Genomic DNA, 13139 nt, shown 5'->3' with positions numbered 1-13139 from the left:
CTGTACATGGCCAAAGAGTAACCCCCCTGGAGATGCTGTGTCCAGGAAGAGTGGAATCCCAGAAGACGGTCTGAATGAAGCAGCTGGGACACATCACGTGTACCTCCCATTTTCTCAGTCACAGCTGACTATTTTCCTACATGCTGCCCTCCAAAAGCAAGGCATGCATTTTATCTGGGGGCTCATTGTGTCCCAGAAAACCCAGCAATATAGAAATGAGGAGTTTGACTTCAACTGGGATTTCATTCCCCTTGAGTTCGTTCCTTTTTCTCCAGAGATATCAAGTCGTTATCATCTGCTTCATCCAACCCACGAGCAGCAAGAATATATCTGCTTTTCACTGATAATTCTCAGTACTAATTTTCTGCAGAGATTGGTGTTGCAGAGGCTAGATTTAAAATCTTTTCACGTATTGAGAGGTCAGTATTAAAAAAAAAAAAACTTGGAAAACGCTGTTTCATAAAGCTTTGAAAGCTAGGCTCTGATTCTGCAGCCTTCTGTGTGCTTAAATTTCCCTACATTAACCAGCTCCATAGAATCCAACAGCACTGCTTGTAGTGTATCCATTTTAGCACTTGTGTGCACTTCAGGATTGATATTCCAGTCTAAGCTTGTTTTGATCACAGATATTTGCCATAAACTCTCATGAGGATTAACAGACATAGTTGTTAGTAAGTATAAAAGACCTTATGATTTTTCTGTCCCTGATTCTTGAAAAATTGTTAGTGGTTGTCTTTAATTAAGGGTTGACTATCTTGTTAACAACCATGCTCTGTACCCAATATGAAGATCTAATGAATGAAATGTTTTGTAATGTTTATAAGGCCTCAGCCCAGCATTTCGGTTTCCCTGCAAAAATCCTTGGGTACTGGAGAATACTACCTGGTGTTAAACATAATGCACAAAATAAGCCTGTGACTGTGTATAAAACGGTTTGTCTAGAGAAGTAGAAAGGTGTCAAACTGCCTATCTAGCACCTGAGTTTCTGAAATTATAAATACAAGCACAATTCAAATAAAAAGGACACAACCAACTTGAGATCCTGTTATTTTTAAAGTAATTTCACCCTTGTATACTTTTGTGTTTTATAATTTACATTTTCCTATTTAAAAGGGAAAAAAAAGCTCCTGTTGCTGTGTGGAGAAATACACAGGTGCAGTTTAGAAAACTGGCTGTGATAGGAAATGTGTAACTAACTATAAACTTAAATGCATGCATAGGATAAAAAACTGAGCTTCTTTCAGTGATGCTACGTTTTACTTGCCTTAATAGTAGTAAAAAAAAAAAATCAGATTCTAGAGACTTACATTGGTGTATTTTGGGTATAATTTCATGCTTTGGTTTCTTGGAGGTTGACTGAGTCCCCCTCACAACCTGGTTAAAAGAGCAGATACTGATTTTTTTCTCTCAAAACTCTAGTGGATCCAGAACAAAATTATCATGAACTGATGGTACTGTTACTATAACTGATGATTCTACATGGAATTCTTTACATAAATAATGTAGTATAAATGTGGTTTTCCTCATGCATGAGGGGAAAAAAAGATTTCCTATGTTTTGAATACATTACTGTCTTTTGAATCTTCCTTTTTATTTATTAAACCATTTTGTTCCCCCTCTAGGTCACCGATACAAATCTACCTACTCACCGTCTTGAAAATCCTCCATTCCCCACATTTTTTGCTGATGGAGAAGAGCAGCTACCAGAAGACTTGTATGATGAGGATGTTTTCCAGTTTACTGATGCATCTGTCACATATACTTAGTGCTATTGACATTGTCAGGAGCATGCAGGTGTCATGTTTTTTTTCTGTGAATTTTGCTGTGCTGAGCAATAGTAGGCAGGAATTACAATCCAGCCAAATGACCTGAATATTTCAAGTGCTGATGTTTTTGTCAGGCAGGAAGATCTGCCACCACGTGTCCAAGAACAGTATTAAAACCAGAAGGTGGTCTTAAGTAGAAGAATCTGAGGGATGGATTGCAAAGCAGTGGTTGTACTTCTGACCTAACCTTTCACATAGAAAAAATTGCTTTTGCAACATTTTCTTTTGCAAGCTGCCAAGATTTAAATTTAACTCTGTTTTTTGAGATCAAGTGGATAACATGAACTGATTGAAGTTGAAACAATCCAATGGAACTAAATTGTATTTTTCTCCTATGGGAAGTATACTGACTAATTTTGATAAATAAAACATAAAATAAAATGTGTTAACTATCACATGCTTTCATTGGAAAGACGAATTTAAGACTTCACTAAGAATAAATATGAAAAATTGGAACAGGGTATGAGGGGGGAAAAACAATCCGTCTTCTCAAAACGTGTTATCACAGTTAAGAATGATGTTGTGGTTGTGGTGACGTAGTCTTTATTCCTGTTTCATTTGCATCTCCCATGAAAACACTTTTTAATACTGTGTGTTTAGAGCAACAATAATACGTAACAGGGTTCACAGAGGTGAAATATCATCCCATTTAAAATTATCTTACCCGTATCTGCACCTATCCATGAAATTCATTGACTGTATTTTGTATTTGTTGTATGATATTCAAAAGGTTATATTATTTTACACAAATTAGACATGCACAGGAATTATACTCGACTGGGAGAGATGTTACTGGTAGTATTAAAGCACAGCTGACAGGGATGTGAGCTGGTAATACCCATACTGTTGAAAAGCCTTGTAGGCTGGCTTTTATGTGAGCAAATGTATCTGCAACAGCAAATTAGGGACACCAAACAAGTCTCTTCTTACTACACTTCCTTTCCCCATTGGCAAATTAAATCAGGTTAGGCAGTGTTTTTAGGTCAGTACCTAGGAAATACGTTATGAACAAGTGATCAGCATTTATTCCAGTGCATCTTAACTGTCCAGGAGAAAGTGGTGATATATAGACACATCCATAGATGCAACTTGACTGAGGTTAGATCCCTCAATAATTTTTATAAAACCGCACAAGTTTTTATAAAATTTAAAATGTTATGTTTATTGCTTTTTCATAGAATGTGAAAAAAGCAATTTTAGTAAAAGAATCATAATCTTTTTTTAAACAATAAATTATCAGAGTTTAGCCCAAGCTGTGTTGTACAGAACCACTTCCTTTGTTTTCAATATTTTATTTTTATTCTTAAGATATGTTGCTAATTAGATCAATTATCACTTTGCACTGTTCTGTTGGGAAGAGGAACTCTATCTCTGTGGGGTTTTTGCCTGAAAAGGGGTGGATTTGTGGGAACCTCACCAAAAGCTGTCATGTAGATAAGTGTTTTCTAAGAGGCCGTTGGGAAACGACAAACCCTTCCAAAGGTTTTTAACATTTATTTTTCTAACTCTGGGTAATCTCTGTTTGAATCCTGACAGGCCACCAGTCTCAGCCTTGCTTGTGGCAGCGAGTTCCATAGGCATATTGTGCATTGTTATCATTGATGGTCATCTTGGTTTTGTATTATGAAAAGGCAAGTAGCAACTCTTGGTCTACCTTCTCCATTACATTATGTATATTATTAGATTGATTGGCATCAAATTCAATATAAAAAAAACTATGACTTTTTTTTAATTCTTCCTAAGCTATAAGATGTATAACACATACTCCGAAATACAGAATTATGGTTATTAACGTATTTTCAAAAGTCCTGTTTAAACAGAATTAAGCAAATCTTGATTATAGGAGGCCAGATCTATATTAAAGATTAGGTCTGAAAAAAACATGAAGAATTAAGAGATCTAAGATGCAGGTGCCTTGAAGTAGTAATCAATTTGAAGATTTCCTTCTGCTCCCTCAACCTCTGCCCAAATTCCACGTATATACAATGGAAAAAATGATCCACTAGAAACTAACTCTAGGTCTATGCAACATAACACTACAGCTGATTGTTGCATGCACATTTTAACAGTGTTGCATTCTTTCAAATACAGGGGTACAATACAGGTTGTCTGTTGACCTACTCTCATCTTACACAGGTGTGCTAGAATGATAGGAAGATGTTCCTATATATCCATGGTGCTCAAGCTTTTGGCCCTGCAGGCCAGTTGAGCAGCACAAGGCTGGTCTACCCACTAGGATCAGGCCCTGGGCTGTGTCCACTTTTGCCCAACAAGTTCAGAGCCTGCACCCCTTTTGCCCACTGGGATTGGGCCTTGGGGCTCATGCTGATGCTATCTGGCCCCATGGGCCACAAGTAGGCTACACGCTTCCCTCAGTCAGTCCCACATAGTGGAATCAGGCTCCGGAGGCTACACCGCCTCTGCCTGGCCCCACATGCCAGGATTGGGCCCTGCACTGTCTTTACGTAGCCCTCTGTGTTGGGATTAGACTCCAAAGCCCTGTGCTGCCCCGTCCCATCCTGTGTGTTGGGATTGGGCCTCGTGTCACCCTGCATGCCCAATCTAGCATACAGGGTCACAGCTCATGGGGAGTCCCATAGACCAGATGATATAGTACTGGGTTGTGGATCTGGTACTCATGCGCTAGAGAGAATGCTTTATATTGGAATATCACTTTGCGGTTGCTAAAACTGGCTTAATCCATTTTCTTGGTTTCCACTGTTCAGCACTGGACAAGCACATTCTTTTAGCTTATTTATACCACAATATTTGATGAACTTGCAGGGCAAATACTTATTCATTAATTGCAAAAATATTAGGTTATAAACTCTTCCGGGAGGTGAAGTCTCTGATTTGTCAAATTGGAGAGTACCTAATACTTGGTGATGCTTCCCAAGATGATTAAAAACTTAGTGGAAAAATTGCCCACATAGTCATGCACTGTATACCAAGGCCCTCGCTATTCCGTGAATCCAGAATTTGTTACAGAATTCAGCACTTGCTGCAGAATTGTGCTCCAGAATCAAAGGCTTAATCTCTGAGTATTTCCCCAGTTTAGTAAAGTTGTGTTTTAAGCTGATTGACTAAACCAGATCAAACACCTTTCTGGACCCTCTTAAATCAGTTTTCAGGTTCATTAAACTTTAGGGAAAGCAAGATAAGTGTAAGGCATGAACCCTTGAGTAAATCACAGCCTGGTAGCCATGCACAAACTAGCAGGCCATGCATTTGAATGTGTAATTTGTCCAGGGTAAATTTGCCCCTGATGGGCAAATTTACACATCATTTTCACATTCATCCAGGGGCTGCAAGTTTTTTATTGACTTTTTACAGGTTACTCTATTCAAATGTCCATGGCCTAAATTCTTACAATTAACAATGAGTTAAATTTTCAAATGGGTTTGTCCTAAATTGTTAAGTTTTTAAATGCTAAAGAAGTTTAAATCCTCCTTTAAATCTCAGCCAAGTTGCTCTGGCACCCAGGGATACCTTCAGATTTTTGCAAGGGTGTTGCGTGGTGCCATACAATATAAGTATTCTTAGGTGCGTGAACATGATTCATAAAATAAACCCAAAAATTTCAAATGGGAATTGATAGCATTACAAAATACTATGTCCTGATGTAGTTCTCTGAGTTCTTTACAACATAATTGCTCTATTATATTTTTGTAGTAAAAAATAAGTGAAAACTAAGAGCTGGCATTTTCTGAGTGCTGCTTTGAGTCTAAAAAGATTGAGAACTACTGCCCTAAAGGCTGTCCTCCATGCTTTTGAAAGTGTAAATCTCCTTCAGTTGCAACACAAAAAGAGGTGGTGGCTAGGGCTGTGTGAAGCTTCAGTAGCTGATTCAGTTCGGAGGAGATTCGGTGGCTGAATCTCCGAATCCGAATTGAATTGGGAGGCTCATTAAAAAGTCTGAATCAAATCGGAAGCTTCCAAATCTATTTGGAGAGATTCGGCGCTGATTCGGAGATTCGGCTGTAGACTACAGGCAGCAGTCCTCGACGATGCTGGACACAGCTGCCTCAAGCTGGTAAGTCTGTTGTGGTGGGTGGAGGGGGGCGGGAAAGGGTGTGGAAGGAGGGCAGATCAATACCCCCACAAGCTGCCCAGCCGGCATCACGGGACTCAGGGGATGGGTTCTCCTACCACTGCATGCCACTGTTCCGGGAGCTGCTCTTCTGCTGGCTCCTCTGGCAGCTCATGCTGCTGGTCCAGGAGGGCATGGGAGTGTGGCCCTGGAGTGCACAGTGTGGACTGGGCCAGGTTGCACTCTGCCCACTATGCAGAGCACAGTGGAGCAGGGGCTATAAGTGCGGGGGGAGGACTGCACCCACTTTAAAATTCCCCATAGCCCTGCTGCTGGCCCCGCACCAATGCGGGTGCACACTCCCACCCCCATGCCCTGCAGCTGCTTGCCCAGCCGGGGTGGGGTGGGGTGCAGCGAAGCTGCAGCTTGTCAGGGAGGCTGGAGCAGCTTCCGCTGCTGCGTGCCGCTTGTCCGAGGCAGTGCAGCGGCACTGTCCCACACCTCCCCGCCCTGACTGGGTGAGCAGTGGGAAAGCATAGCCCCCACTCCCAGCACCTTCTGCTGCTCATCCAGAGTGCAGCCCGACCCAGCCCCTTCCCTCCATAGATCTGGGGGATCATGCCTGCTCCCATGCCCTTCTGGACCAGCAGTGAGCCACCAGAAGAGCAGCTCCCAGACCAGTGGTACACAGCAGTGCACAATGGCAGGAGCCCCCAGCCCTGAGGCATGTGCCCCCCCCCCCCCCACACACACTGTCTGGGCAGCTTGTCCCAGCCCCAATCCCTCTCTTGCTGTGTGGGCATTAATCTGCACCTTCACCCCCCATGCTCCTTTCTTCCCTCCTCCACCCGCCACAACAGACTTACCAGCTGGAGGCAGCTGTGCCCAGTGTCGTGGATTGCTGCCTGTATAATCTATGGCCAAATCTCTGAATCGGCACCAAACCTCTGGATCCGAATTGAATCGGGACAGTGATTTGAATCACTGAATTGAATCACTGTCTATCCGAATCTGAAGCAAATACTTGCTGCTTTGCACAGGCCTAGTAGTTGCCGTTCTTCCAAAACCAGAAACACTGTGGTCAGTTGTGGTGGCAGTCCTCAGTGCTGCTGAGAATCCTGATACATTTCAGAGAACCCCAAAGCCAAAGCTAATGTGGTAATATCTGCTGTTAGTGGAGTTAATATCCAGCAGCTGCTGATCATGTTTTTTCTCCTGTGTTTTGAATCCAAGACAGTAAAACTAGCATGCTTTTATAGGTTTATTCTGCAAATAAAGAACACTGTTTATGCCTTTAATACATCCTTGTTAAGCTGGCTGGAATGGGCTCTTCTACTCTGGACTTAGTATCACTAAAACAGGGCATCAGCCCCAAGCAGTTCAAAATGGGCTCAACTCATTCAATTGCTTACCAATCTCATCTCAGGGCAATTCCCTCATGTTAACAGATTTAGAGAAAGATACATTTGTAATGGTTAAAGCAGATAAAAACAGGAAGAGCAGTGCTCACCACATCAGCAAGCAAGGAGGTGTAGCGGTCATGATGAAGACTCAGTTTTTATTTAAACCTTTGATATCTGTGTATTCTAATTGTTATAGAAAACTGAAATTTGTTCGGTTATTTGTTTGGTTCCTGGGGCCAAAGTCCTCTGTGGACAAGGTATTGTCATAAATCAGCTCCCAAGCATGCTGCATAACTAATTACAGTTGTGGCCTATCTCAGAGCCAGCGCATTCCTGCGGTTCAGTTATTAGATGACTGCCTGGTCCAGGGCAGTATTGATTGAAGTGACTCAGCGGATCGCCCAGCACAGTTCTCAGAAACAGCACCAGCTCTGTGTCTGTTCAGTTTCTTTACTGTTTTAGAGTTTGAAACCTTTTCCTGATCTATGTCGACTCTTGCAGATCAGGTGAGGGTGAAGAGTGTTCCTGTTTGTCTCCAGGACTTGCACCCCAAGAGGTTTGAAGACAAAATATTACGATATTGAGTGGCTGCTTGTGCCTGTCTAAGTGTGAAGCAACTAAAAATGCATCAAATTAGAGAATGCCCCTGTTTAGCAGAGAGAGAGAGACCATTTACCAGATATGAAAATCAAACGGCATGTTTCAGGAAATGAATACTGAGATTAATTCCATCTAAAACCAACAAACAAGAAAAGCTATATCCTGCCTTTTGATGCAGAGAAATACCGTTCTCTTTCATAGTCTGCCAGCTTTAATATATTTCTGACAGAATACCCCTACTCTTAAAGCGGTCCCTGGCTTGGCACATGAATGGCATTGGTCTTTTTGAAGCCTCTACCCCTTTCATCAATTCAGTCAAGGTCATCTTTATGTAGGTGTTTCACTTGTGAGGGCTTTTGGACAGTGGTGCAGGGACGTGGTCGGGCACAAGGGCAATGCAGCAATATCCAGTTTCTGCTATGTTGCCGATGCAATTGTTTAGTTGCCAGCAAAAGCTGGGTTTTTTTGTTTTTTGGGTTTTGTTTTTTTTATATGCCTGCTAAATGGTATCCAGGGCAGTTGTCTGGTGGCCCTTCCCTAGTTACACCTTGGGCTTGGGGATTGCTGTAGTTAAAATGTGAGCTTTTATATCAAAATGCTGAAATCCTGTAACTAACTGTTAGTCATGTAGGTCAGACTCAAAGTGAGATGTAAACACCTGCTGAGTAGTGCATTATATGTTACAGATATATCTGAAGTACAGTCCCTACCACAGAAGGATGAACAATTTAAATGTTATCTTTTCTCCCAAGGCATTATGGATCTGATACTGTCTTGTTTCCCTCAAAGTGCTGTTAAGATGATGTAGAAAGATGGAGTACAAACTAGAGTGTTTATGTAGGTAGTTACTGTGACCTAGATTGGAGTTTCAACATATATTTGGCTGGTTCTTCCACCTGGATTCAAGAAATTCACAGTATTTCATGGCCTTTTGTTTTCTACTGTTGACACTGGATTTGGACCCAGCACCTATACCTTTGTTGTGGGTGGGCACAACCCTCAGACGGACCCCAACACCTGCCAGTTTATAATAGGTGGATTTACAGATACTGAGTAAAAACAATACAAACAATCAAGTAATTCTATATCTACCAATCCTAGGGCTGTCATCAGAGTCGAGGTAAATCTAGTCAGGATGCAGGCTCCACTCTGAGGCTCTCTCTCTTAGGTGTCAGCAGTCTGGAGGTGGGATGCCGAGGCCCACAGCCCCCTTCCAGTGGGTGCATGAGACAGGCTGCTGGTATGCTGTCGGTCCATGGTGACCTCGGGGACCCTTCCCAGGAGATCGGGATGGGGATGGTAACCCCTCTCAAGGAAGAGGAGGAGGAGGAGGACAACAAGGAGGGATGGGACAAAGGGAGGGATGAGAAGGAACAGGGGGATGAGAGGGACCCTTTGTTAATATCAAGTCTCTGCTTTTGTATTTTCCTTCCCCCTTCATGACTCCTGATGACTCTTCATCTGTGGCTAGCTCTGGTTGGCTGTCTCTCTGTGGTCACACATCCACGTAGCCTTCTGGGCCTTCTCCTAATTTGGTCCATTTCCCCAAAACCAGGACTTGCCCCCCCCTCTGCTGCTCTGGGGCCTTGTAGCTGGTGTCACTTATCTTGTGTTATGGGACAGTATGGTACATACTTCCTTTGGTTCCCAGGCTGTGTGTCCTTGTTGTGTTAGACAACCTGTCTGCCGTGAAGGCTGTGATCTCTTGTTATGGCATGCCCCCCTCAATTCTCAGGCTGTGTCTATCCATTGGTCCTGTTGTGCTGGACAGCCCATCTGCTCTCAGGGCCATGAGAAGCCATGTGTGTCTCCCAAGCTCTTTGGAAATCCATTTAACTCCTGCTGCCCATCTTGACCCTTTATAATGCTTATATCTGTACCTATAAGCCAATTCCCAAAAAACAGGCCTTCAAATACCATTTTTAAGCCTACACTACCAGAGGCCCCTTTGATTTTTGTCTCATTAATAAAGAGACTCGTACAAGAGAGAGGCAAGGTCAATCTTACCGAGTGAAATTCTTCACAAGAGTATCAATACCAAGTGAATTAAGCCTGTCTGCCAGTCTGTGCTTGGAAAAGGCCAAAGATATTTTTAAATGTTACAGGAGGTACATGGGTTGGTTATTTGTTTATTGTACCATGAGGGTTATGAAGGTGGTGGCAGCTTCCTTTGCTCTTGGTTAGCCAGAGGGGCCGCATCCACATGAGCACGCATGTGCATTTTGTGGTGCCTCATAGGGTTTTGAGGTGCTGCAAAATGCACCTCGCACACATGATTTGGTTCTCCATGCTGCATATTTGTGGCGCGGAGCCAAATTTAGATACTGGGAGATCCCAATATCACAAAATGGGGTGAGCACATGGCACTGTGTGCTGCCCAGAACCAGAGCCTGGCTGGTCAGAGCCATGCTCCAGCTGCCGGCCAGGCTCCATGTGCCTAGATTACTACTGCTGGAGCCCTGGGAGCCCCCCAGGACCTCACGAAAGGCTGCTGGGGTCAGCCCAGGTGTTGGCCCCAGCCTCCCCTACCCCATCCGGGTCAACTTGCCACACGCCATAGCACATGTGTAGGGGTGTTCCCTGGGGACAACTAGCAGTGGCACATCTTTGTAAACGTATTTGTGCCACTGCTAATTGTCCCCGGGAACTGTCCATGCACACGTTTCTGGATGTGCCGAGGGATTATGCTTTTCCCTGGTGCTTGGAGCTCACCTACCAGCTTTGCAGTGTTGCCAAGCTTAAAATACTGTGAGACACAGCACCCGAAAAAAAGTCCTGAGTGGTTTCAGAATTGTTACTTGAAGTGTATCTGTTTTGTCTTGTCCCAGACCCAGCTCTCCCCCTCTCTGTCTCCTGCTCCCTCCCTGTGTTCAGGGTCAATATTCAATTAAATGAACAGTGCATATGTATAAGTTTGGGAACCTGATACTTTGTTCTCTTTGCTTATCAGAAATACTTCCTGTTTCCTTCCTCTGGCATGCACACAGCCAGACTACTGAACCCTCCTCCTCAGCTCCATTCCTTACGTCCCTTCTGGACGGTATTCCCAGATCCCCTTCTGACGTTACCCTAGGAATCTTCCAGCAATTTCCAAGTGTGACAATTGCAAGAGCTTGCAGGAATATGAGACATAGTGACCCTAACAGTGAATGTTACTTCTAAGTTTCACCCCATTCCTTCACACATGTGTAACTACTCATGTGAGTCACTCCACTGGAGCCAGTAAGAGTTTGCTGATCCTCCTTCAATTATAAATTTGGGGGAAGGGGCTGTTCTTTCCTGTGCAACATCTAACATAAAGAAGCTCCGATCCTGGTTAAATATAAAACATTCAGTTAACAATAACGTGGGTCTGCTGTCCTTACCAGTTGATTTTCTTCATTTGAAAAAGTATGAGGATTAGGGCCATGCAGCTTTTTAAAGCATTAATTACATCACATTTGTTGGAAATGCTGCTGGTTTCTGAAATCAAAAGTGGGCTTGAAAAAGAATGGTCCATCATAATGTTAATAGACCAGCAAATGATTCAAATATAGCAGACATACATTACATCTTGAAGGCAAAATGACAGCAGGAGAAAGTCAAATATCCATCTAGTAATTGTTAGCACAAGGCAGTAAATAAACAACAAGGGTTTATTTCCATGAACCGATAACTTTAAATGGCACCGCAGAAATTCTCTCCCACCATATGAAAATAAACATTTAATCAATTTCTTTTCATATTTTCATTTGACCTCGGACAGTGCAGCGTGTATTATTGGCACTTAACAAATAATAGTGTAGTAAACTGAAAGGTTGTTAAGTAGTTTGTATCTACAATTTCACCTCCCAGCATGCTGATTTTATACTCTGGTTGGGAATGGCCTCGGTTTTTCTTTTAAGAATGTTCATTTACTTATTGCCATATTTAAGTGCTAGTGCTTAATGCCTGTTGGGGCTAATACAAAACTACATATCGTATTTAAAGTGGGTTAAATGCTTTTGCACCTCTTTAACGGTGTTGGTGTTTGCACACGTCGGCGGTGTATTGTGTATTAATTCCAGCCGCTGTAACACATTCAGCAGTGTAATGTGCCTTAAATGACTTTGGCACGCAGCAAACTAAGGCACCTCCGAGGAGTTTTAGTTTGCTGCCCTACAGCCGCGGAGTGAAGCACGGGCTGCGTGAGGCTCGGGGGCTGCGCCTGCAGCCCTGCAGACAGGCTGGTAGCAGCCTGGGAAAGCAGGCTTCACTGAAGAGAAAAAGAAAAAAAAAGCAATGAGCTCGATCTTTATTCCCCGGAGCCTGCCTGCCTGAGCTGCGCAGAGACCCGGTCCTTTCCTCCATGGCTGCAGTGCCCCCCAGGACCACCCGAGCTGGGTGCCTGCAGGCGGGTGCTGCCTGGTGGAGGGGGGCCGCTGCTGCCGCCACAGAGGGAAGCACCAGCCAGACCCCCCCAGCCCAGGGACCGCTCTGCACACCGGCAGCTCACCCTCCCCTCCCTGCCACTGGAGAGGCAGGTAAGACATGGGTGTACACAACACAGGGGTTTACGTCGCCCTAAACTGAAGCAGTGTTTTTAAAAACTCACCACTTCAATTTAGGGTCCCCATTTTGTCTACACACACCCTAATAGCATAAGTATGACATGGGTTGAGGTGGAAAATGTTTATAACTAACCTCTATATGAGAGTCAAGTGACAAAGTGGGAAGATTTTGGCCACATAAAAGCTGTTTACAATGAAAAGGATGCTACTCAGCTCTTCCAAAAGGTCTCAGGCCCTGAGGCAGTTGAGGGACTCTGTTGACTTGAATTACATTGTAAACAACAGGGCGGTTTGATCCATAAGCTGTAGCTGCTTTATGTAATGCAAAGCAGCAGTCAATCCTAGAGCGCTGACCAGTTAAACTAGGTTTATGTTGCTCTATGTCACCAACGTGACACAAAGCAGCTGAGTGGATCAATGAACATCTGACCCTGTGTTCCTATATTTACCAGAGTATTTTGTGTGGAAACCAACTTCACTCTTTTTTAGAATCAGCTGTAGTCTCCCCAGAGCTGCAAATGTTATTGTTTACAGGTAACTATTTCCATCCTGCTAACCGGGATTGGAAAATATAACTACTGCAGTGGTATATTCAGTTTTAAGTAAGGTGGCTGGTAAGTCTACAGGGGTCTGTCACCTCTCCCTCTGTAGTGGAAAATGCTTATGATTTACGGTAGCCAAAGTGCTCTTTGAAATTAAATTGGAAAATGGACCTGTTTCATGAATCAGTCACATCCACTCACTCTTTGGA

General features: G+C 43.4%; 1 protein-coding gene across 1 annotated transcript in view; it reads left to right on the top strand.

Moving 5' to 3' along the window:
* MRPL3 (mitochondrial ribosomal protein L3) overlaps positions 1-3094 on the top strand; it is a 76611-nt gene extending 73517 nt beyond the window's left edge. The window contains 1 exon segment of the mRNA XM_019508708.1: positions 1623-3094. Coding sequence (XP_019364253.1) covers positions 1623-1766 — 144 coding nt within the window. The 3' untranslated portion in view covers positions 1767-3094.
* The last annotated feature ends 10045 nt before the right edge of the window (positions 3095-13139 follow it).

This window comes from Gavialis gangeticus, unplaced genomic scaffold (assembly GCF_001723915.1).
Source record: "Gavialis gangeticus isolate Ggan-Ray unplaced genomic scaffold, GavGan_comp1, whole genome shotgun sequence".
Lineage (NCBI taxonomy): Eukaryota > Metazoa > Chordata > Crocodylia > Gavialidae > Gavialis > Gavialis gangeticus.
Note: the sequence above shows the minus strand (reverse complement) of the source record. Positions and strands in the feature narration are given on the sequence as shown.